This window comes from Cuculus canorus, chromosome 3, assembly GCF_017976375.1.
Source record: "Cuculus canorus isolate bCucCan1 chromosome 3, bCucCan1.pri, whole genome shotgun sequence".
NCBI lineage: Eukaryota > Metazoa > Chordata > Aves > Cuculiformes > Cuculidae > Cuculus > Cuculus canorus.
In genome coordinates this window covers 8,356,608-8,382,500 of record NC_071403.1, presented here as the reverse complement: position 1 = coordinate 8,382,500, position 25,893 = coordinate 8,356,608, and the positions used below count along the sequence as shown (strand labels likewise).

Genomic DNA, 25,893 nt, shown 5'->3' with positions numbered 1-25,893 from the left:
GCATTTTGGTGGAGATAGAGCAAAAAAGAAAAATTCTGATCCACTCAAAAATAATAAAGCCAGTTTTATGAAAAGAAATAGCTCTGCCTAATAAATCAAACCTAATAAATCAAACCTGGAACACAACAGGTTAATTTAAGCGGTTCTTTTCTTTTCTTGCTATTAGATAGCTACCTCCAAAGAAGAATGCTAGTTATGCAGTTGTATATAGCTCAAATTCCCCAACTTGTATTGCATTTCCTTTTCAGTAAGAGATCAAATATATGAATGCTTTTCAAAACACATTTCTGGAAGTATTGTTTTTAAGGTTATAATTTTTTTCCGCTGTACTTTAAAAGCCCCTCTCTCAGTCAACAATGGATTATGTTTACAAATATACTTCCTTTGTGCTTGAATTTCGCTCTCCTGGACATCCAGGCCACGTTTATTTCCAAACAGGATGTTTACCTGAGGTAGGGAATATGAATTCCGTGAGCATGGCGTAATTACGTGGCTCTGGAAACTTTTAGTGGACTGTAAGTGACATCACTGACAGAACATCAACAGGAAGGGCAGGAAGTGTTTTATGTTTTTGCACTGTTTGGTGTGATAAAAACAATAAAAATACCTGTTAGCTTGCACTGCAGCCCTCCTGCATCCCGTCTCGGTCATTAAACACACATGCATCATCACTGTCAGTAAGCTGCCTTTCATCTGTGTCACTAAATTACTTTATTATATATATGTCAATATAAATATACATATATAGTCACCCCCCCATTAACTTTTGTAGCTTAATGTTTTGATGAATCCAAAGCTGAACAGATTTTATTTAATATATATTTTTTTGATTAAAAATGTAGGTTACACGCAGATCAATTTCCACAGGAACCTTCTTTTAACAGTCAATATAGCAGTCAGGAAACTGAGCACCAAATATTCCAGATAGCAAGAGTAATTTTCCAAAATCTTGAAAAAAAATCATTTCTGGACATCTAGTGATAGCAGATGTAATATATATCCTGCTTGTAGTTTAGTGAATGTAGACTTAAACGTAGTGACTACAGGCATGAACAAAGAGCAAAATATTTCCAGGCAGCAGATCAGTCAGTTTAGTGGAAGAAAAATGTAGAGAACTGGAGCCACTAGTGGGGACAAGCATGAGACAAGAGAGAAGTCTGTTTTCTCCCAGTCAGTACCCTCCATGAGGTGTGACAGAGTCTAACAGTCCATACTTGTTTTGGGGACTGGGACAGCAAACCCTTCAATAAAAAGAAATTGTGATCAATTTTCTTCTTTTCTCTGCAGCACAATCCTTTCTAAACACAGAGATTTTAGAAGAAAGGATGGCAACCAGCCATGCTCCAGCCTAGATTTATAGCCTACTCACTGTCTAAGGCACTCATCCAGAAGATAACATTTTCAACCATCAAGCTGAAAACAGAACCTGGATCTCAGGGGATACTATAATCTCATACACACTGAAGAGACAGTAGGAACCTCAACCACTACCTATACTCTAAGACAAAATGGTGAGACAGTTGACACCATAACATCTTATGTGTCATGATCCAAGACACTCAACTTCTGTTGAAATTAGGTACCTGCATCCAAGCTAGAAGGCAATATCTGATTGCTGGGAAAGGCCACTGGCTAAAGCACTTCCCATTCTTCAGCATATCAATTAAGCAGTTAATGGATTGGTACACTCCCTTGCCCAATGCCCTTTCAACCCATTCCAGCTTAGCTTCTTGGAGGCAAAGCTCTAGCGTCAATGACAGAGGCTTTTCTGCCTCTTCCCTTCTTCCCACCTATGACTGTATACTCAAAACTTTTTGCCTTTTGCTGGTTCTACCAATCAGCTGATCTGACTTGATTTACGGATGCAAGAGTGCAAACAGAGAGAGAAAGGAACATGCAAGCCAAGGATGAGAGAATGAATAAAGCCTTCTATTCGGACGCACGTCTGTAGTTACCTACTCTTCATACGTTTCTTTACAAACAAATATATAATCCAAATCATACCCAGTGTAGTATTTTGCTCATATTCCTCATCCTCTTGGAGCCTCTTGGTCAAGTCAATCAACAAACTGCCTAATTCTGCTAGAAGTATTTTTCTAAGTGTTTTTTGCTTTCCTTTGCCCTAGTGACAGGGGAGTTGGGCTGGGGACAGAAAGCAAATTAATATTCAGGGAACAGTTATAGATCAAAGACAGAAGCTAAAGGAACATCTTATCCAACAGGCACTTTGGGACACTTACCCAAAACTTACTCCATCTCTGTTCTAACAACTAAGGACTCATCTAAATCCTGAGATAAATACTGTGATGCCATTTCTGACCACCTAGCAAAACATATTAATACTTATAAAAACATCCCTCTCTACGTTTTATTTCATTTGTATATAGAAACAGCCCCACTTTTGGAAAAAGCAAAGAAGAGACATGACAAATTCAGAGAGGATTTTAGGGAGGTAAAGCCATCTATGCTGTTCTCCACCACTGTAGATTAAAGATCATATCCACTCAGTAATGCTGGCCGTGCAGTGACCATGGCCCACTGTTTCTTCAGTTAACTAATTTTGAGCAACATTATGTTGTGCTCTCAAACTAAAAGAAAGAAGAGGAATGTTACGCAGGAAGAGGAGAAAGTAAAAAGCAGTAATAAGCATACTCTTATGCTTATGTTTTCGCTTAACTGAAGTCCAAAGCGAAACCAACACCACTTCCATGGAGGCTGGGATTTGCTTTTCCTCCACATTATATACTAAGGTCCAATTTTCCCCTTTAATATTGTGCTAAAACCAAACAATTGAAAAATAAGTAATGTCACAGTAATGTCAATTTAGTTCCAATCTGAAGCATAAAATCCCATGATTCTTTAATGACTGTTTCTCAGCTAAGGTATACATCTAACTACACTGAGTAACACCAGCTATTTTCATGTTCACATGAACAAGTGCCAGCTCAGAACTATATCTTCCCAGCACATAAGATAAATAAAAGGAAAGTACATCTTATATACAGCCCACAAACAGCAAGAAAAAAGTGAATGGTCTTACCTGTGAAAAATACCACCCGTACAGTGGAAGCCACTTTAACCCGTCTTTCAAGACATACCGGACATGCCCGAGTGCATTCTGCCTAATTGCCAGCATGTCTGCAATAATCCAATCAACTGCAAAGACAAAACCCCAAAATGTTTAGTTAAATTAGCTTTTAATTGCCACTGGTAAAACAAAAAGTGCATGTTGCACATATAAGTATCATTAAAGGTTACTGAACTGGAAGGTCTTGCTTGTTAGGGCAAGGCTGGAAATGGGCATAGTAAATAGACAAGCAGATTTTTTATATCTATAGAAGTGCTAAAACAAAAAAAATACAAACCTGTACACTGATGATTTGATAAATATATTACATTTTCTTTATCTTTTGGCAAATCCCCATAAATTATTACCTAAAAAAAAAAAGAAATGTAGTATTAATTTATTACATATTTTCAAGGCATTAGGCAGTGATGAGATCCAATGCAGTAATTAGTTATTTCCTAGGAAAATTGCCAGGAAGTTAGCACTGCTAACAGAAAAAGATGCCATAATTGCCAGGCATACAACTGATTTATCAACAAAGCCATGAATATTAATTAATGAGGGCTTAAGAAAGCTATTCTGTTCTTGTGCCTCAGTCTGAGAACTGGATCCATGGAAGCTGACCTACAAGCACAAGACCCCTACATTAATATAATTAAAGGCAAAAAGGAATCATAGACATGTACAAAAATGACCATTTAACTTCACACATCTAATGAATAAGGCACGCTTCATCCAGACACTTGCCATCATTCAATCCAAAATGGTAAATATTTCCTGTAGTAGATCAAAAACCCTCTCAACCCTTTGCCATGATTTTAAGCATCAAGAACAAACATGAAAGCATAAGGTTGAGGGGTGTCTTTAAGTTGGTCTTCTGCTTCCAGCCAGCAGGTTACGTTATAGTTTTTAATCCCTCACATTAAAGACACTCTTTAAGCTTGTAGTTTCCTGCCCCTGAAAGGTAACTGCCTTCTAGTGAAACAACTTCCTGAGATATGGCTACATATCTCAGACGCTGAAGCAGTAATCCAACTCACTTTTTAAAACGGATTAAGTCGACTACTCTTACATCAAACACAGAATGAGAAATTAATTAAACCATTTCGCTTCTGAATTGAAGAATCCATGCAGCCATTTAATTATCTTCAATAAATATTTTCATTATCTAATGAAGCTTAGTTTTTTCATCCAGTACATTCTAGGTAGCGTTCCCCCCTTGCCCGGCCAGTACCAATGGCTGTACTCTTTGTTTCTACAAGTTGGCTGCATTAAACACTCTTCTTTGAACTGACTCCATTCACCAAAAAAACAAAGCGATATTTGGAAGGTTCACACACTTATTATCACACTTCTGTAGTCTAGACCAACTGGGAATTTTATCAGGAAGATCTAATACTCGGATCCTGCTTAATATCATTTATCATACCAAGTCTCCTACTGATCCTTACAAAAGGTCTCTATGAGCACCTAAAAATCTGCTCACCTCCCAGTTAACCTGTGATATTGGATGGGTAATGCCATGCATTGTAATGCTAGGCAAAACCCTCAGATAAAGTTGTATGTTTTAAATTCATGCTTCTCCTTCGAAAATGCAGCTGAACTGTCCATCAAATTTCATTTCGAGGCAAGAAACCAGATACTGGCAAACAGAGATATTCAGTAACGAACAAGAAATCATCCAGCATACAGTAAAGAAAATATTACTTGTTAGTATTACTTTTTTTTCCCAAAAAGACACTTGCATGATAAATTTTAACTGATCATTATTTATAACAAATCAGTTGACAAGTATATTCTGGACAGTATCCAAGCAATTAAAACAAGATTTTGCTGTAGCAATAATTTTCGCCTTAAGTTTCCAGGAGAATTTATAACCTTTCTGCAGGCACTCTAGGTGCCACACACTGTTTAGTGCAATGTAGCAGCCTGAGGGTCTCACCTTAAAGTTCAGGTGCAAAAATTCCACCGATATAAAAAATTACCTTCCTACTCTCATTTATGGAGTTCAAATTTCACTTTTCAAGTGTACTCTTTTCCAGCAGTGTTATGTTCTAGGTCCATAAATACTGTTTTCTTTAATTTCAAGTTACGACTCGACTATGCAGACTCTGGCAAAGACTGTTTTAGAGGAAAAGTCCAATACAATGAATCACTAAACCAGAAGGTCCTGAACACTATCTGTGCTTTTTTAAAAGAAGAAAATAAGAACAAGAGGAAAACAAAACTTGCCCTTGACACTGCAAGAGCTGCCCCACACAAGAAGGAAGGTTTGAAATATAAAATTCATAACTTCAACTTGTAAAAATTTCCATTTTACTGTACAAAGTCAAATTATCAGTGTAATGTGACCCACAATTCAAAGCATTCACTTATGACCATTGCATGAGTAAAAACAAATACAAATGATCATTCCCGAGGAAAACCACGTATGATTGTGTCTGCCAAATATAACAGTTAATCTGTATCACTTTTTTATTTCAATAAGATTGGATCTAGTTCATTTTCAAATCCCAGTGGAACACCCACTCATTGTTACTGTAAGCTATTTCTACGCACATTATTTCTTACCGTAACAGTTAGATGTGTTTACATCTAATGGACCAAAAATTTTTAGTCATGACAACGCGCGTATCCATACCATTGTAGAGAACTATCTTTTCCTATTTATAATTAGTTCTCATTAAACGCAATGCCCCTGGATATTTTATTTCAAAGCAAAGGAACAAGAGAGAAAGTCTGGAAACTCTATTTTGTTTGCTTAGGTGGCTCAGCCTAAGGGGATGCAACAGCTTTAACTGCAGCATCATTCACTCCAGCACTGCCCACTTCAGTCACCTCAAGGCTCATATCATCTATGAAAGACCAGCAAACAGCTAGTCACACATTAGACATTCCTGGCCAGGAACTGAGACATATAAACTTAAGATAGAGCTGTTACAACAACCAGGTAAGAATGGCAACTTCCAACCTGCATTCTCTAGAGGCTTCTTCAGATTCCACAGGAGACACCTACTCTGGTGCACAGCTCTCCAGAGAATGAAGCATTTTTCCTTTATTGTTGTGTTTCTGGAAATTATCATAGCCCTTATAAAACAGAGAGTTAACAGATAAGAGCTTTGAATCCTGCAGAAATGTTGTCTTTTTCCCTTTAAGATGATGTCTGAAGAATTCACCTGCCTGTGCATAGGCAGGGGAAGAGTCCCCTCAGGGCAAGCCTTCAACTTCTGGCAATCCAATGCTTTTAGGTGAACCAGAGCACCAACAATATGTTACAGCTGCAGAAGGAAACGATATTCTTCTTCACTGTCTCCAGAAAACCTGACTGCCTGTTGGTTTTTGCAGGATTCTACACTGCAGAGGCTGTGCAGTCTCTCTCTCCTTCTCAGTTCGCTGGTGCAGAAGAGCTCTGGGGACCACAATGAAGGCAAGTGCTTCAGTCACAGACCAGGGATAGCAATGCAGAAACAAGGGTCCACAGTGCCAGGTTGTGGGAGCACCCTGTTCGGAGGAGCCTGAAGAGCTCAGACTAGCTAAGAGACTCCTAGTCCTCCTCAGGGGAACTGTGCTGCTCCTGGGGTCTGCAGAGCATCAGAGGGGCTGGTCCCCCCCTCTGCAGGGCACTCACAAGCCAGTGCCAGGGACGGGGTGCAGGACATCCTTGGGAGGCAATCTGCAATTTCAGAAGCTGACGTACCAAGTGTTACAGATATTTTACGCACAGCTGCCCAAATGCCACAGCGTGCATGCACGGAGAAGGACTTGGGGGTGTTGGTTGACAGCTGACTGCACATGAGCCAGCAGTGTGCCCAGGGGGCCAAGAAGGCCAATGGCATCTTGGCTTGTATCAGAAACGGTGCGACCAGCAGGTCCAGGGAGATTATTCTCCCCGTGTACTCGGCACTGGTGAGACCGCACCTTGAGTACTGTGTTCAGTTCTGGGCCCCTCACCACAAGAAGGATGTTGAGGCTCTGGAGCGTGTCCAGAGAAGAGCAACGAAGCTGGTGAGGGGGCTGGAGAACAAGTCTTACGAGGAGCGGCTGAGAGAGCTGGGGTTGTTTAGCCTGGAGAAGAGGAGGCTGAGGGGAGACCTTATTGCTCTCGACAACTACCTGAAAGGAGGTTGTGGAGAGGAGGGAGCTGGGCTCTTCTCCCAAATGACTGAGGACAGGACAGGGGGAATGGCCTGAAACTCCGCCAGGGGAGGTTCAGGCTGGATATCAGAAAAAACTTCTTCACGGAAAGAGTCATCGGACACTGGCAGAGGCTGCCCAGGGAGGGGGTGGAGTCACCTTCCCTGGAGGTGTTTAAGGAACGAGTGGATGAAGTGCTTAGGGACACGGTTTAAGGGAGTGTTAGGAACGGTTGGACTTGATGATCCAGTGGGTCCTTTCCAACCTGGTGATTCTATGATTCTATGATACATACATCTATTAACTTGAAAAACTGAGAAAATCCATGTCCTATCTGACACAACGAAGCAAGTGAAGAACCTATTCATTTGAGTAAGTGCTGCTTTATTAAAAAAAAAAGACACAATGAAGTCAAGCAAAGTTATTTTCTTTAATTCTTTTTTTTAAAAAGGAAGAACATAGCAAGACAAAGTAAGCAGAGATTTGAGGGAAAATATTTAAAAGTGCAGATGTACTTAATGCAGTCTTAACATTGCAAACATTACTTGGTACAGAACATTGAAATATGTCCTTTTAGCCATGTTTTGGTTGTTTCACAGCCCAGTTCACAATAATGGGTAATACTGTTACTATTAATATGGGTCTTCCATGTCTATTTACACAGCGGTGCTGTCAAACTTAATTCAGTGAGGTCTCAAATAAAGGAACTGGATGCTAACCGATTCCCTTCTGTGGGAACGCTGGTACCCAGCTTCCCTGGATGCCGTACACCAAGCTGTCCACACATTCGGCAAAGCACAACACACAACTCAGTGTCATGGCCAGAGGAGACTCTGATTCACTGGCGTGGGGTTACAACACGTTCTCCTGACGGGAGAATTTAGTTATTCAGTGATCGGGTGACCTAGACATGCAAATGGGAGCTCCTGCGTGATCCAGTGACGCTGGTTTCAGCTTTCCTAGCAACCTCTACTTCTTCCAGCGAAACATATTCAACTACGTCTGTACTAATGTGGTAGGTCATGTAGCTACGTAAAACAGTCCTGTTTGGCAGCCACTCCTGAATAACTCATACTTTGCACAGGGTTTCACTGCAACAAGCTGGACAACCTCAATTTAAGGTTTTATTTCTTGCTTATGAAACCGACATATACCGAAGAAAATCAAATAGATGTTAATCACATCCTAGGTACACCAGCTCAGTAAACAGAGCCACGGTAACAGTAATTCAAGAGGTAACCACACTACCAGAAAACCTGCTTTCAGATTAGCTGGTGACCACATAAGACTCCTAGCAAAGATATCACCTTAATATGATAATAGGATGTAGCTGATAACGGGAGCAATTCAGGAGCTGACCTGCAAGCAAATCTGGCACTTCTACTTCAGTGGCAGTAAAGAACACAGCTGGTTATTCGGTGGTAAAAACTTGGGCTATCTCATTTGATATCCTATCACATGTCCCAGCACACTCATTCTTGGTTCCTCAGACTTTGTAACCCTTCTCACTTCTCTATTCAAAGAAACCAGCTGTGAATAGCAGAATAATGTGAATAGCAGAATAATGTTCCTTTCTTTGCTGTTACTTCAACAGAACTGATGTGCACTAGAGCGCTTTGCGGAGAAAGTGGAGCATTCTGCTCAAGGAAAAACACCACCTTCAAGCACCGGCAATAGCAACTGGAAACAAAGATAAAAGCAGTCAGACAATAGCAGGACAACTTTACTTCCCTCTCCTGGAGGAAAAGAGGAGAAACAGAACATTCAATACACCAGCATTTCACTTAAAAAGCATACAGACTTCATACACTCAGCTGTGCTACCCTCACAACATGTTCTTACCTCAATTTTGCTATTGCTTCCTGACTACTTTCATAACTGGCATTGCACGCCCTTTGGGGCAAGAGTGTCTTTGTTAGCTGGGCACTACAACAACATGAGCGCTTAGTTAAATAAATGGTATCCTTGGATGCATTTCTCATCTGTTTGTAAAAAAGTCTGGATATAATTTTGTGGTGACAGGGTGGAGTCTGCATCAACAAACCACCAAAAGCAACTATCAGATATGGCTTCTGAAGTCAACACGTCACCCTCTGCAAGTTGACTTCTGCAGCATTGCTGCAGGCATCTTATGGAAAGTTGTTTAAACTCTCTCTTACTCCAAAAACCTGTCTGATGGCACAGCCGGTCCTTCAAGCTTCCAGAAAGTGCCTCAGATCACAAAACCTATTTACCTTCTTTGACAAGAAGCCGTCTCAAGTCATGATACAAACAGGGAACTCGTATTTGGTGCTGACAAATTTCTCAGGTTTCCAACTATAAAAATTCCAAATGTTTATTTTTCTTTATAGAAGACAGAGAAGCACTTTTACACGCATTTAACAGATGTAGGCTTCACTTGTCTACAGCATAAAGAACATGAAGAAGACAGAAGGAGAAAGGACTTTCATGTCTGAGTCTTTAGTTGCTTTTTCTCTACATCTGGGGGGAAAAAAAGTTTACCTTTAAGTATATTTTTAAAAACAAAACCTTTAGGTCATATACCTTTTTTTAGGTAATGGTCACATTATTGCTACAACTCATAACCTCTTTCATTAAAGAGACTATCAGCTCAATAAATAATTGTAGAAGTTTGAAGTCTGCTGCTCAGGCTCAGCGTCAAACCATAAAATCACTATGTAATCCATTTTATCAAAGCAAAGAGTTCACTCAAACATTCTGCAGCTATGTATTTTACTGAAGTTCAGTGAAGAAACCCATTACCAGGAGACTGAGCTCTGGGGAATACTGAGAGGAGTCCTATATGCAATTCAATTTTATTTTTTTAAGTCATTTGACTGAATGAGAAAACAGAGAATTTAAGCACAGTTACAACAAGAAAATAAAATGGCAGTAAGAAGACTGTATTAGCAACATATATGGATTACGCAGGACTGAATCATACCACCTGATGTTAAGTATGAGGTCTGTACATTTCTGCTTTCATACTACGTCTTAGTCTTAAGGTCTAAAAGTGACAAACTGTTAAAAACATGAGTGGTTATGCTTCATTCCATGGCACTCGCTACATGTATAGAAGTCATCCAGCTTTGACACTTAAGGACTTCACAGTTCCTCAGCTGAATTAAAGATAACTGACCCCTGAACTAAGTGGAAGTTCCTTTGGGAACAATCAGTAAAATCTTAAAGCAAATACTATTACCTCATGAGCTAATGAAAATACATTAATATTGATAAAAATTTATAATACCTATGTCAGTAAAAACACAGCTTTTGAGTATTTTATTCTGTGCATAGTTGACTACTTTTTGTATTTCAGCATAAAAAAGACTTGCAAATATTTAGGCTACGAGGAATTCGTTGCCCGATTTTCTAGAGTTTTATAACAAATTAATATTAGACCGCAGGCAGGCAGTCTAAAGAAAAATCTTGATAGTTCCACTGCCTTCAGATTACTGAAGAAAATCAAATAAAATAACTACCATACTTCTTTTAGAACAAAAGCTGAAAGCATTTAATACAGAGAAAAGTTAGCTAAAAAGTATATACTGAGAACATCTTAGCAGGCAAAGTGATGCCAACAGTTCTCGTTATTCTTATTACTTTTAACCAGGTAACTATAATTCTAAAAAAGCCCATAACCTCACCACAGTCCTGTAAAAGGAATAAGACACTTGTCAAAGGATGAGCAATATCATGTGTTTAATTGGACTGGTTTTGTTTTCAATGCCCACTTGCCTAGAACCTTCAGAGATGCTGCAGAAGACTGAGATGTGGGGGACTTACTCCTACAGAGGCATTACGCACCTTTCCTTACGGCCCTTCCCAAAGCCTCCAAAGGCCATTTTAGAGGAGAACATTACAAACCACCTTTTTCACACCAGTCTAACATCACCTAGATAGTGATGTCTATAGTTTCGCAACTTCTCATTGAAAGGGTCATTATTGTTTATAGAAAGGACATATGGTAGAGCAAAGAAGTTCTGGGAAACATCCATAACACCCGGAATATCCAGTCTGAGCAACAAGCTAATTTCAGGGAAAAAAAAGTTGGCACAATGCCAAGTATGTTGGGGCAATTTCAGGGAGTTTATGATTATTTAAACAATAGTCCCAGACCAGATTCAACAAAAGCACTCCAGTAGTTACTGATGGCACAATCAGCAGCAGGAACTCTTGGCGCTTGGGGGACGTCAGTGACTGGAGAAGGGGATTTACAAAACTTGTGACAATGAGCCTACTAGCCTTGAATGGACAGAATCTATCCCACAGGAAGCAGATGTAGATCTTAAATCCTATCCCGCCCTAACACGCTGCTCACTGCTGTTACAAGGCACATCTATGGGGATTCTCTCTTCTGAAAAAAGACCTTCTAAATCATCTTTTTCAGAGAAGCGTCGGGGATACTGTTTACGAAGGCTTGTAGTGATAGGACGAGGGGGAATAGGTATAAACTGAAGAGGGGCAGATTTAAGCTAAACATAAGGAAGAAATTCTTCAGAATGAGAGTGGTGAGGCACTGGCACAGGTTGCTCAGGGAAATTCTGGATGCCCCATCCCTGGAGGTGTTCAAGGCCAGGTTGGATGGGGCCTTGGGCAGCCTGAGCCAGTGGGATGTCCCTGCCCATGGCAGGGGGGTTGGAACTGGATGACCTTTAACGTCCCTTCTAACCCAAACCATTCTATGATTCTATATGCGTATGTAGAGAGAACTGCATTGATGCATCCTGTAAGGCAAGCTTGTGCTCTAAATTGTTAGGTTAAGAGGTACCTTAATTTATTCCATTTTGGTTTTGTTTGTTTAAAAAGAAAAAAAAAAAGAGTTAAAACAATTTTTGAGGTCCCCAGACTCAAGAGCATATGTTGAACATAATTTGCCAGTACTTTGTAGACTCAGGAGTTTTGCTTTTGGATTCTGGTCAGGGCTATACATGGCTTGGGAGCTTTGCTTTAGGCAGACACAGTTATTTCATTCCTGCCTGGACTCTACAGCTACCCGAGAAGCCTTAAAAATAAAAAAAGGGCTTAACTTAACTGTTTCCATTTCTTAACAGAAAAAAGTAAGACTTATGAACATAATTTTAAGATTTTGGCATCTACATCCTAAAAACAAATCTTATATTCAGTGACGAAATAATTTGCTGGATCTTTCTGCAAATGACTTGCCTTGCATTACCGGTACACTTCTACAGCACAGAACAGAGCAGCCCACAACTACCATTGGTGACCACTTGGGAAAGTCACAGTTAGAACTTCTAAATAACTTCTATCATAAATCACCAGTAATTATATTTTTTTTCAATAAGTACTGCACATATTTAGAATATATATAGCTCATGAAAAAGCAGATTATTTATAAGCTGAGATTTCAACAGGAGGGTTTTTCTGAACATCTGGCACCTTGGTATTACGCAAAACCTGAATATGCCTTCCAGCACACGAGTAGAAGGAAGTATTCCCCCTGTTTCATTAGGAGAGAAATAGTCTCTCTTCTAAGCCTTTGGCACCTCTGAAAATGTCTTCCCGCAGATTTTTGTAATTTCCTTAAAACAAAGGAAAAAATGACCCACATTTAATGTAGCTATTGTTTACTTTATTACTCTTCTGTAGTGGAAAATATTAGGCAGGTGCAAAAATAATTGCCGTTTTTCTCATTGTAAACTGTGATGCTTATTTTGGATTAAACTTTTATTTAATTATGTTCATGTAATATACCGTTTTAAAGTATGAAATTGGCTCTACTTACTTACACTAATGCTTTTGGTTTCACGGTTTACTCTTTTTTATATTATGCTGTCAAAGATGCAATAAAAGCAAATTTGAGAGATTTTGTTGTATGAGTTTAAATAGGGACATAAAGCAGTGGAACTGTTAACAATATCAACATAGTATTTGGCCAGGGGATCGTCAATGAACGTACATTGATTCAATGAACGCTCAACTTTGATTCCAAACATTCTGTAATGGAAATAAGAGCCTTGAAGACAAGGAGGGTCATGGACAACCTTCTGTGACACATGACAACCAATCGAGGACCAGTATTGAAGCAGACCCACACAAAACAACTCAAGAGGTTGCAGAAGAACTAAATGTTAACCATTCAAAGGTTGCTTGACATTTGCACCAAATGGGGAAAATAAAAAAACCTCAACAAATGGGTGCTGCTCAAGCTGAAGAAAAATAATAATAATAATAAATAGTCATTATGAAGCCTGCTTCTCTTGCACAACAAAACCAATCCATTTCTTGATTGCACTGTAACATGTGGACTCGTATACAACAACCAATGGTGTTCCACACAGTGGGCAGACCAAGGTGAAGCACCAAAACACTCTCCCAAACTGATGCTGCACCAAAAGAAGGTTACGGTCACTCTTTGGGGGTCAGCAAGTGGAATCATCTACTACAACTTCTTGAAACCTTAAACCATCCGAGCAGAAAAACATAACCAGGAAATCGACAAAATGCACCAAGAATTGCAAATTTATATCCAACACTGGTCAGGTGAAAAGGAAAAATTCTTCTTCGTGACAATGGCTGACAGCATGTCTCGCAAATGAACTAGGCTACAAAATTCTACCTCACTTAGCATACTCACCAGACCTCTCTGACACCGATTACAACATTTTCAAGCATCTTGACAACATCCCACAAGAGAAGGCTTTCCACAACCAAACAGCTCAAAATGCCTTCCAAGAATTCATCAGTTCCAGGACTACAGAACTGATGCTACTGGAATAAACACACTTGCTTCTTATTGGCAAAAATGTGTAGATGCTAATGATTCTTGTTTGGATCGATAAATTTTATTGTAAGCTAAGATATACTGCTTTAAAGTTGATGGTTAAAAATGGCAATTATTTTTGCAGCACAATGTCCATGTCCCATTCCATCTATCCCCCACTAAAAAAAAGCAGCTGCGGTGCCTTGGTACATTAAGCGTGTTCTGAAAATACTATCTTTTGTGCACACACCAACTAGAAGCAGGAAACCTCACAGCAGTTTGCAGTGTTCCTCTGGCTGGAGCTTTTTATACTAGGAACCTTGCTTCTAAATGCCAAGGACTCGAAGGAGGAGTTGATCGTACTTTATCTGTAATACTTACACACACGCTTGTGTCAAATACAGCCCGAACTGGTATGAATTTATCAATGAGTCAACACGCATGGTAAAGGGGATGATTAAGAAAACTGTGTCCTCTAGATTGTGATTATGGACTAAGACTTCTGAAAGCTCATTCACACATCATTTTCAGTAAGAATGTAAGCGTGATGGACTCCCAACGTGAGGCAAAAGGAATCATTACACAGCCAAAGACAACATGCAGGGAGGTATCTGAGCTAGCTGCAACTAATCTGGCACCAGACTTGAACAAAGTCATCTTGAATCAATCTCAAAAAACAGCCACTGTTAAAATCACTCTAATATCTGCCAACCAACACAGCGTGTGGTGGAATGACCCAGTTCACCTGCAGCTTGCTTGGGACTGTGCACTACGTTTGCTTACGCAAAAAGAAACACGTGTGCCCTTAGATTGCCCAGTTGCATTAGAAAATGGGACAGGATAACTCTTTGAGTCAATCCGTGAGTTCCAGAGGAAAAAAATATTGCAACTACCATAATACAGTTTGAAGTCATCCAAAATAATTACTTTTCTTCACATCTAGTTATGTGCTCAAATGCAAGATTCGACCAAATCACTGGTAGCTAATTTTACATTTAAAAATCAAACTAACATAAACTCCGTGAGTTCCACACTGAGGAGCTAGTTATAACATGGAAGATGACAAGTAAAATGTGACAGATTGGAAATGAACAAAAGAAGATAATAATTTCCCTGTTTTTTATTCCAAATGTCTTGATAGCATAAATTCAAATTGACAGAACAAAGATTAAAGAATATTTTTCCACTGAGAAGATATGCTTCCTCATAATTGCAATGTCAAAATCTCTGACATCTGAGCCTCCTTCATCTAACACAATTGAAACCAAGAAAAAAAAGGATACCCTGTAAGCCTGAGGTAAATAGTTAGAAATAATTGGAGACAAATGTTTAAACTATGAATAGAATCCTCTCTCAGCGAGAACAGTGTCTGACAGTAGAGCATCAGGAGAAAAAAACTTCTCAATTAACAATCATCCTTACATAAAGTATCTGGACATGTTATGTAAGTAGAAGGAGAGGGCATGGGAGAGCACTGTAAAACTCCATGGCTCAGTATCTACCAAAACACAGTTAAATGCAAAAAGAGGAAAGTGCATAAAACTGATACACGGTTAAAAAAGGGGTAGAATTTAAAAAAAAAATGATAAATACCGTTGGTATTTTCAAATGTAACAAATGATGCAAAGTCAGGACATCTTATATTAAGAACCGAATACAATAAGAATCTTAAGATATTCTAATTAAAACCTATGTAAACAGAAAACTTTAAAATCAAATGATGAGATTGGTAAAGTTACTGGCCAAACACTTGGAATCAGAATTTATAAGCGTGTTCAAACCTGCCCTTTGACTCCTTAGCTTTTCATACCTGACAAATACTTGACTTTCTAGGATTTTTGAAAAATATGTAACTAATTTTAAAATGCAAACATACATATTAGCTTTAAATTGCAGACTGTATTAGATAAGGCTGATGGAAAATTCAGATTCAGTTGTGACATGCCAATCAGAAAACATTATGTTAGGCAGATCTCCGCACAAAGATTTGAACCAAAACAGTAGTTTTGGTTCAGGTTGCTGATACTTGATTTCTAAAACTGCTAACAGACCTCAGTTTTATTTTATTTATTTTATTTTTCATATATCGGGCAGGAGGTGTGGGATGATCAGGACCAGCACTGAATGTGGAATTTCCCCATACTAAATTCTTTCCAGATTGCAGCAGAACCAAATCTGCAGCACAGCAGAACTCCAGCTGGTATTCCAACAAATCGGAGTCATGAAAGGACTTCATTTTCACCTTTAGAAAGAATGACAGTCAAAGGCAGACAAAACAGAAATAAAGATATATGCAAATATACCTTTTGCAATACCTGGGGAAAAAAAAAAGAGCACAAAGCTTACATGCCTCTATTTTTGCTGCCTCACACCACAGTTGAATGTAGGAGTCTAAAATTAGACATCCATCTCAATTTGAAAGCTTCATCCCTTAGGCTTAGCAGGTATCACTTAATTTCTGCTACAATAACACACAGGATTTTGTTGTACAGTATAAAAGGCATAATTGCCTGGAGACAGCTGCTCTCCAAAATCTCTAATGAAATGAACCAGGATAAACCACCTTCACATAACCAGTTACCACAGCAGAAAAATTCATTATAAAAAGCTTCTTTCACACAGAATTATTCACTTCACTACATTTCCTTGTTTCTTTTCATCTTTGGGCAGGACCAATCCCCAAATTTCTATCACTTTATTCATTACATCTGCCATTGGAAAGAAATGACAAGTTGTGATTATCTTTACTTCTCAACAAGCCCCACAAGAGCTAACATAGTTTTGCAAAGTGGAGCATGAACGGGTGCTAACAAGAATCACAGAATCACCAGGTTGGAAAGGACCCACTGGATCATCGAGTCCAACCATTCCTAACACTCCCTAAACCATGTCCCTAAGCACTTCATCCACCAGGCTCATGTCAGAATGCAATCGCCATCACTTTCTTCCCAAATGCAACTGGAGAAAGGTGGAAAGTGACATCTCCTTTTGACCTTCTGGTTACGGCATTTGCCCAGGAAATGAGGAGTCAGATCCTGTCACTCACATCTACCAATACGAATCAGAAGATGGACTTCCAGCCTGCCCTAGTGAAGCCTGGTTATGACACCGCCCTCAGTGCAAAGAGAGAAGAACCAGGTTCCTAAGAGATGACAACCCACCTCACCAGCAGCATCCAGAAGTGCCTCCCTGACCTGCAGATGCTGCTGCTTGGCCATTAGACTCGTACAGGCTCTTTTGGTTTCCATTCCCACTTTAAGCCCTCCGGAATTAACTGTTGGATAGCTAAACAGCTTCTAAAGGGAAAGCTGAGAGTAAAGATAACCTCAAGTGGGAAGACTGCTGTCCTGGGAATAGAGACGGACACCGGCCCCACAACCCTCACTTCCAATGTAAATTGGCCAATAGCTAGAACACAAGCATCCATCCCAAGCTCAGACACCAAGCTCTCCTCAAAGTTTTTCTAGGAAGCCAAGCCATGAAACATAACCTGGGCTCTACTCTACTGGAAAGCATCATCAGGCGCTCAGCAGCACAGCTTCGCTGCAATTACAATTTGTTCCAACTCCTAAGCAGTTTTCAACTTTATTGAGACAAAGCAAGTCCAAGTTTCAATACAAACACAGAAAAAACCCCACTGTATGATTAAACAGGGATCTCTTGTCTTTTCTAAAATAATTGTTAGAAATACTACAGCTCTGCTAAACAACACTGAGGTGAGAATCGGGCATTGGATTCTCACAGCCCTTCCACAGTCCCATAATCACAATGAAAACCAGAATTTCATTACCCCTTTAATGAAAGCACTACTTCCAAAAACTCCTATTCAGCAGGACGTGGGGGTAAAGAAGACAGCTGACACAAGCACTGAACAAAATCCATGCATATTAATTCAGTCATGAGTTTTATTCAATTGTCAAAACCGTTCAGATGGAAAACGATCCTTTAGGAAGCAGTCTGAGTGATGATTTCTTTATTATTTCTTCACTGCCACTCAATTCCAAATATCAAACACAATTATATTAAAAAAAAAAATAAAAATTGAAGAACATTTAGCCCTCATCTGATCTGAAACGTGCACAAACACAATAGGCATTAATTTCATCACCCTGACAGCAACTGGGATAAGATGCTAAGGGTCGCAGAGAGATGACAGCATTCATAATATTGAATTACTAGTCCTTTCAGCTCTTCAAATGTCCTCATCACAGGCAGATTTGCAGTCATTTTGGTTTTCACGTTCTATGGTGAGATGCAACTACTTATTGTCTGTATGAAATGTAATAGACCAGGTGTCCCTAACAGAGTAAAGACAAAAGCGGTAATACAACCACAACCGAGGCTACTCGATAATTTAGAAACTTTGAGCCAAATCTACTATTAGCACAAGCAAATACCAGTCCTCCAAAACACTTTGAATTGCACCTGTCTGTGTCAGTGACTGCTCTGACTCATTGCTGGTAAAATTAACATCCTTTGCCCTCTAAGACTTACTACTCACTTCATATAGAGTTCAAGCATCCTGCATCCATGCTTCCTAGAAGAGAGCACTGCAGCACCTCTGCAGCTCACAGCAAGACAGGTGGGAACCAACACAACTAAATTCCCACCTAAAGAAACACAGGGGCAAAGCAGAGCCATTCTCTCTGGGCCACCTTCCAAGAGACTGCATTTACAGATTGTCATTACATGAGTTTATAATCCAGGAGATTGTTGAAGAGCACTGCCATAATACCATGTACTGATTGATTTTATATATTTAGAGCTCCTTAACAGAATTCATGGATAATCGCTAAAGTGCAATTGCGCTGACAGATTTAGACACGATTATAGGATTTCATTTTATAGTCATACTGGGTTTGTACAGTTCACCTCATTTACAGGATTGCTATGTGCTGAGTTGCTTTTTGCACTCTTAAATAGCAATTCCTCAATTTTCTACAGCCTACTCTTGCATGAGAGTCAGCAGAAGGGCTGGCTTTGGACAATCATTAGCAGAATTCTTATAGTATTGGAAAACAAACTGATTCCATCTCAGCTCACACCCTTTTAGGCTTTGTAAAACAAATTGTTTTGGTGGAAAAAAAAATTTTTGTCTGACCCAAAATTTTAACACGGAAAGTAATTTCCGTATGAGAAAGAACGAAAGTTTTACAGTTAACTTCACGAGCTGCTCTCTAGAACATGAATACTCAGTTACTGTTCACAGCAATTACAGTTTTGTAATTATTTTAGATCTCAAGTCAAATACTTAAAAGAAAGGGAATTATTAATCTTTCAAGATTTTCTGTCAGGCATTTCAGGTTATCGCCTTAGTTACATTTCACATCTGCCTTGGAATGTTATTGTATTGAAAAAACACAAACACTTTAAGCGTAATAAACCAAAGAAAGCTAAACAGTATATAAATTGAAGACTTTTTATGTAGGTTAAGTTGGCATCAGTGCTAAGAAAAAAAGTCACTTAAGGTTTTGATTCACTAAGTCACTTAAGCACCTTTGTAATCCTAATGACTTCAGTGAGACTATGTGACAAGCTCCAGTACTCTGATGGGGAAGGTTGTGGGACTCCCATATATCCATGTACAAAAAAATATTCCAATATTTATATTGATAGACCTGAAAGAGACACTGAATTCCTCCCTCCCATGGCTACTACAACATCTTAATACCAGCAAACCCCTACAGTTGCCTTTATAAAGCCAAACAAGTTACTATTCTTGCATTGTTTTTTGGGATTAAGTTTAATGATGCTCCACTTCTGCATCTAATTACATGCCTTAAAGTAGCCAACTCACAGTAGCTCTTGGGTTACCATACTAACCTCAAACACTCAGGCACATGCTTAACTTCCCACTGTGAGTTTCCAGCTAAGTGTGTTCAGCGTTCCCGAGAGTAGGTCTGCAAGGACACCCCGTTTCTCCTCCTTAAACAAATGGGGGATATCTTCCAGTTAAATGATACATGAATTTTAAGGATTCTACCTCTTACCTCTTTACATATGTATCATTTTCCAAGTTCTTATCTACCTTTCAGTCTCAGTTACTGTTTTACTTCTCCTATACCATATGCCATGTTGCTTTGTGGGCTCCCTGCTTTATTTGTGTTATCCTTTATTTCAGCTTTGCACTGCTCATCTCTTCTTCTCTTAATATCACAGGTTGTTCCCTGTGACAAAGCATCTCTATTTTAATATTGTCCCAAGTGATCATTTGCACTGTCTCCCACCATTATGTTTTTGTGTGTGGATGAAGTTTTATCAACGCAATAAAAGAAAACAGAGTCAACAGAGAGTGGCTGCCTTTTATTTCTTTTGGTTAGCATCTTCCTTTCTGTACCTTTATGTGACGGGCATTTGGGGGGATAAAATTTCTTATACAAAAGTTCAAAGTGGTTGCTACTTGCTGCACACTATTTGTAGGAAATTTGATTGCTTCTTCTGTTACAATTTACATTTTGATTTTTGGCTTTCATTTTTAAAATGGGTTAAACGAAACTACTATTCTGCTACTTTCAGCAGCTAATGACCAAAGTGTGAAACTACACATCAGGATACCTGCATTAAAGATACCACATCAAAACGAAGCCAGATGAACCAGGAAGCACCTAATCTGTGAATGACCGCTCCCTCTACCATTTATCATCTTTTTATTTAAATAAAAAACCCCAGATATTTAAATCACAACACAAGTTAACTAATTTGGACAAGACGCAAGGGTGAAGTTACATGAGTTACAAGCTGAATCAAAAACTAATTATCACTAAATGAAGAACTCACCTTCATTTTGCATTTGTTCTATTCACCTCGACATCAAAGTGTGCAGTTCTTCTTTCTCTAACTGGCTCTGGGGGTTTCCAACAGAGTAGGCATGAAGTGAAGCCTACAGCTCGAGTGGAAATCTAGGTGGTAGATCACCTAGCCCGACTTCAAAAGAAATAGCTCATACGACAGTGGGTGAAAGGTTTAGCTACAATTATGAAAATGGACCTATTTGTACCAGCTCTGCCGCCTGCCTGGCAACGTGTAAGCACTTGTTATCACTCCCAAGCACCCAGAGCTGACACTAACTTCAAATATATTTCTGTATACTCAGACAACCTTGAAAGTTGGGTTCAGGAGCAGTAAGCACCTGCCATTTACTTCATCATTTTTTAAAAGTAGAATTAAAATCATCCTTATTTGCTTTCCAAATTGCAGACAAATATAAAACCTTTAAAACTTGAAATGCTTCGTGAGACAAGTGAAGTATTCAATGCAAATACCCCTTTGATCAAGCAACAGAGGCCTCCAATTCCAAATTATTAAGCTGAAACCTTGGATTTCAGTTTCGGACATACTGAATAATCACAGTCCATGGCTGATCCAAAATTAAAGGACCAAAGACTGACTGTGGGTAGACTGCATGAGAACTGAGATGTTGCAATAATTTAGAGGTTAAGTAATCCACGTAGGTGTCTCAAGTACAATTGTTGTTGATTAGTTTTCTTATCCAACATTAGTTTAATACTAAAGATGCGCAACATAGGCCACAGGGTCCAACTATGCCGAGAAAGCTGCCATTCAACTTCTGACAGTGCATGACCAATGCGGCGCTACCGGTTTGGAGAAGAGTGGCTGGAAAGCTGCCTGGCAGGGAAGGACCTGGGGGTGCTGGTTGACAGCAGCAGAACATGAGCCAGCAGTGGCTCAGGTGGCCAAGGGCATCTTGGCTTGGATCAGAAACAGCGTGGCCAGCAGGACCAGGGAAGTGATTCTGTCCCTCTACTCGGCATTGGTGAGGTCGCAACTCGAATACCGTGTTCAGTTTTGGGTCCCTTATTACAGGAAAGACACTGAGGCGCTGGAATGAGCAACAAAACTGGTGAAGGGGCTGGAGAATAAGTCTTACGAGGAGCAGCTGAGGGAACCGGGGTTGTTTAGCCTGGAGGAGAGGAGGCTGAAGGGAGACCTTATCACCGTCTACAACTGCCTGAAAGGAGGTTGTAGAGAGGTGGTGTTGGTCTCTTATGACAGGATGAGAGGGAATGGCCTCAAGCTGCATCAAGGGAGATTCAGATTAGACATCAGGAAAAAAATCTATTCATTGAAAGAGTTCTTGGACTCTGGCAGAGGCTGCCCAGAGAGGTGGCTGAGTCACCATCACTGGAGGTGTTTAAAAGACAGGTAGACAAAGTGCTCAGGGATAGGGTTTAGTAGTGGACAGGTACGGTTGGGCTTGATGATCTCAATGGTCTTTTCCAACCTAGCGATTCTATGATTCTACAATATCGCATCCATTCTGTTTTCCCAACCTGCAAAATGAACACCACCCAGGTCTTTTCCAACGAAGTGATTCTATGATGCTGCATCCCTTCCATGTTCCCAACCTGCAAAACGATCGCAAGACCAAGTACTCCATGAAAAGTATCACCAGAGGAGCAGCAGCAGCTGACACACCATGCAGGGCAGTCCTCCACGGGCTCGCAGCCCCGACTGGTATGGAGGCCAAGGGCATAGCCCACACCTGCAGCCTCACAGGCACAGGGCGCACGGGCACAGCCTGCACCTGCTGGCACGGGGAGGACGGGCACAACCTGCACCCCTACCTGCATGGGGCAAAACGGACACAGCCTGCACCTGCTTGCACAGAAGGCACAGACACAGCCTGCACCTGCAGCCCCAGCAGCACGGGAGGCACAGACGCAGTCTGCACTTATTGGCATGGGGGGCACAGACACAACCTGCACCTATTGGCATGGGGGGCACAGACACAACCTGCACCTATTGGCATGGGGGGCACAGACACAACCTGCACCTATTGGCATGGGGGGCACGGACAAAACCTGCGCCTATTGGCATGGGGGGCACGGACAAAACCTGCGCCTATTGGCATGGGGGGCACGGACACAACCTGCACCTATTGGCATGGGGGGCACGGACACAACCTGCACCTATTGGCATGGGGGGCACGGACACAACCTGCACCTATTGGCATGGGGGGCACGGACACAACCTGCGCCTATTGGCATGGGGGGCACGGACACAACCTGCGCCTATTGGCATGGGGGGCACAGACACAACCTGCACCTATTGGCATGGGGGGCACAGACACAACCTGCACCTATTGGCACGGGGGGCACAGACACAACGTGCGCCTATTGACGTGGGGGGCACAGGGGGGATGGATGCATCCTGCATTCACATCCCCACCAATATGAGGGGAATGGACACAGCCTGCAAATGCATGCCCACCGGCACAGGGGGCAAAGAACACAGCCTGTACCTGCTTGCACAAGGAGCATGGACACATCCTGCACCTGCATCCCCAGCAGCATGGGGAGAACAGACACAGCCTGCATTTGCCTCTATTGGCATGGGGACAAGGACACAGCCTGCACCTACTGGCGTGGCAGCAAGGACAGAGCTGCACCTGCAGCCCCGCTGGACCGCGCATCCCTGCATCCCCGGGGGAGGCAAAGCGGGGCAGGCACCGCCCGGGCGCGCATCCCCCGCCGCAGCCCCGCTCCCAGCTCACCTGCACGCCCGTGTAATTCTCGAAGAAGAAGAGCACCATGCTCTGGTAGATGGTGTAGAGGCGGTCGTCCACCTCGCGGTAGAAGCGTGCGGGCAGCAGGGCGGAGAGCAGGCGCCAGGCGCCCCACGCCAGCACGTAGGTGGGCGCCGTGCCCATCATGACGGCGGCGGGCAGGACGTAGCGCATGGAGTAGGTGTGCAACACCAGCGACAGCAGCATCTTGGCGCTCTGCCCGTGGGCGCCCGGCCCCGCTCACACGCGGCGCCCCCGGCCCCGCATCGCCGGACAGGGGGGAGGCTGGGAGGGAGGAGAGCGGCACGGGATCCTCACGATTACCCCCCGGCCACCTCCACCACCATCTTGCCCGGAGAAGGAGGAGCCGCCCCTTCCGGGAGGAGGCGGAGAGATGCGGCTCCGCCTCGGCTGCGGGAGGAGGGCGCGAGGGGTATGCGGGGAGCGTCCCCGTCCCTGAGCTGCATCCGCATCCCGAGCTGCATCCCCGTCCCTGAGCTGAATCCCCATCCCGAGCTGCATCCCCGTCCCTGAGGTGCATCCGCATCCCGAGCTGCATCCCCATCCCTCAGCTGCATCCCCATCCCAAGCTGCATCCCTATCCTGGCATACATCTCCATCACCTTGGCTTGAGGGGTGGCAGGCAGCACTCCGGGGGTGGTTCGAGTTGGAAGAGAACTTAAAGATAGTATCATAGTATCATGGTATCGATAGGATTGGAAGGGAACTTAAAGATCATCCAATTCCCACTCCCCTGTCATGGGCAGGGACATCCCACTGGATCAGGCTGCCCAAGGCCCCATCCAACCTGGCCTTGAACACCTCCAGGGATGGGGCAGCCACAGCTTCCCTGGGCAACCTGGGCTAGTGCCTCACCACCCTCACGGTGAATAAATTCTTCCTAATGTCCAGTCTAAATCTGTCCCTCTCCAGTTTATACCCATTCCTCCTGGTCCTATCCCCACAAGCCTTTATGAACAGCCGCTCTCCAGCTTTCCTGTGGCCCCTTCAGGTACTGGAAGGTCACTATAAGGTCTCATCTGAGCCTTCTCCAGGCTGAACAGCCCCAAACTCTCTCAGCCTGTCCTCGTATGAGAAGTGCTCCAGCCTTCTGATCATCTTTGTAGCCTCCACTGGACCTGTTCCAACAGCTCCATTTCCTTCTTATCTGAGGATTCCAGAACTGGATACAGTATTCCAGATGAGGTCTCACAAGAGAGGAACAGAGGGGCAGAATCCCCTCCCTCGCCTTGCTGGCCACGCTGCTTTGGATGCAGCCCAGGACACGGTTGGCCTTCTGGGCTGTGAGAGCACATTGCCGGCTCATGTCGAACTTCTCATCGACCAGCACCCCAAGTCCTTCTCTGCAGGGCTGCTCTCAATCACATCATCCCCCATCGTGTACTGAAAACGGGGATTGCCCCAACTCAGGTACAGGACCTTACACTTGGCATTGTTGAACCTCATGAGGTTCTCACAGCCCCACTTCTCCAGTCTGTCCAGGTCCATCTGGATGACATCCCGTCCTTCCAGTGTGGCAACTGCACCACTCGGCTTGGTGTCATCAGCCTCATGACAGATGCAATGCCATCTCAGTTGGTCTGACACAGAGCTGTCTGGTATTGTTTATTGATGCACATCAGATGCTATCACTACAAACTTGCTAAAAGCCACTGTAATGAAAACTCATTTGTAGGATACATAGAATCATGGAATCATAGAATGGTTTGGGTTGGAAGGGACCTTAAAGACCAGCCTCACGACAGATGCACTCCCATTCTAGTTGGTGTGACACAGAGCTGTCTGGAATTGTTTATTAGCACATATCAGATGCTATCACTAGGAATTTGCTAAGAGCCACTGTAATGAGAACTCATTTGTTGGATACATAGAATCATGGAATCATAGAATGTTTTGGATTGGAAGGGACCTTAAAGATCAGCCTCATGACAGGTGCAATGCTATCCTACTTGATCTGACACAGAGCTTTCTGGAACTGTTTATTGGTACAAAGCAGATGCAATCACTAGAAGACAGACAATTACCACTAGACTTTAATGCTAGTTTATCTAAGCTACACCAGATTTAGCTAAAAAAGACAGAAGTTACACTGTTTTTGTCAACTTGGACTGCTAAGATTTTATAGGATTGAGAAGCTTTTGTCTTAAAAATGTAACAGGACTTGTGATAGATAGAAGACACCAAATAAAGAATGTTCTGCTATTTCACATGTTTTAGGGAATATGATTTAAAAGGGGTAATTGTATTTTCACTTCTTCAAACCCTTCCCCTAAAAGGACTTATTTGCTGCCACTGTAATGAAAAGTCACTTGTAGGATACACAGAATCATAGAATCATTGAAACAAAGAATTATAGATTCATAGAATGGTTTGGGTTGAAAAGCACCTTACAGATCATCCTGTTCCAACTTCCCCCACACA

The 25,893-nt window shown here is 41.8% G+C and overlaps 1 protein-coding gene across 1 annotated transcript in view; it reads right to left on the bottom strand.

Annotated features, from left to right (window-relative positions):
- AGPAT5 (1-acylglycerol-3-phosphate O-acyltransferase 5) overlaps window positions 1-23,824 on the bottom strand; it is a 63,536-nt gene extending 39,712 nt beyond the window's left edge. The window contains exons 1-3 of the mRNA XM_054062898.1: window positions 23,440-23,824; window positions 3,366-3,435; window positions 3,041-3,156 (exon numbers count right to left, since the gene is read on the bottom strand). Coding sequence (XP_053918873.1) covers window positions 3,041-3,156; window positions 3,366-3,435; window positions 23,440-23,658 — 405 coding nt within the window. The 5' untranslated portion in view covers window positions 23,659-23,824. The remainder of the gene's footprint in view (window positions 1-3,040; window positions 3,157-3,365; window positions 3,436-23,439) is intronic.
- Between the last annotated feature and the right edge of the window lie 2,069 nt (window positions 23,825-25,893).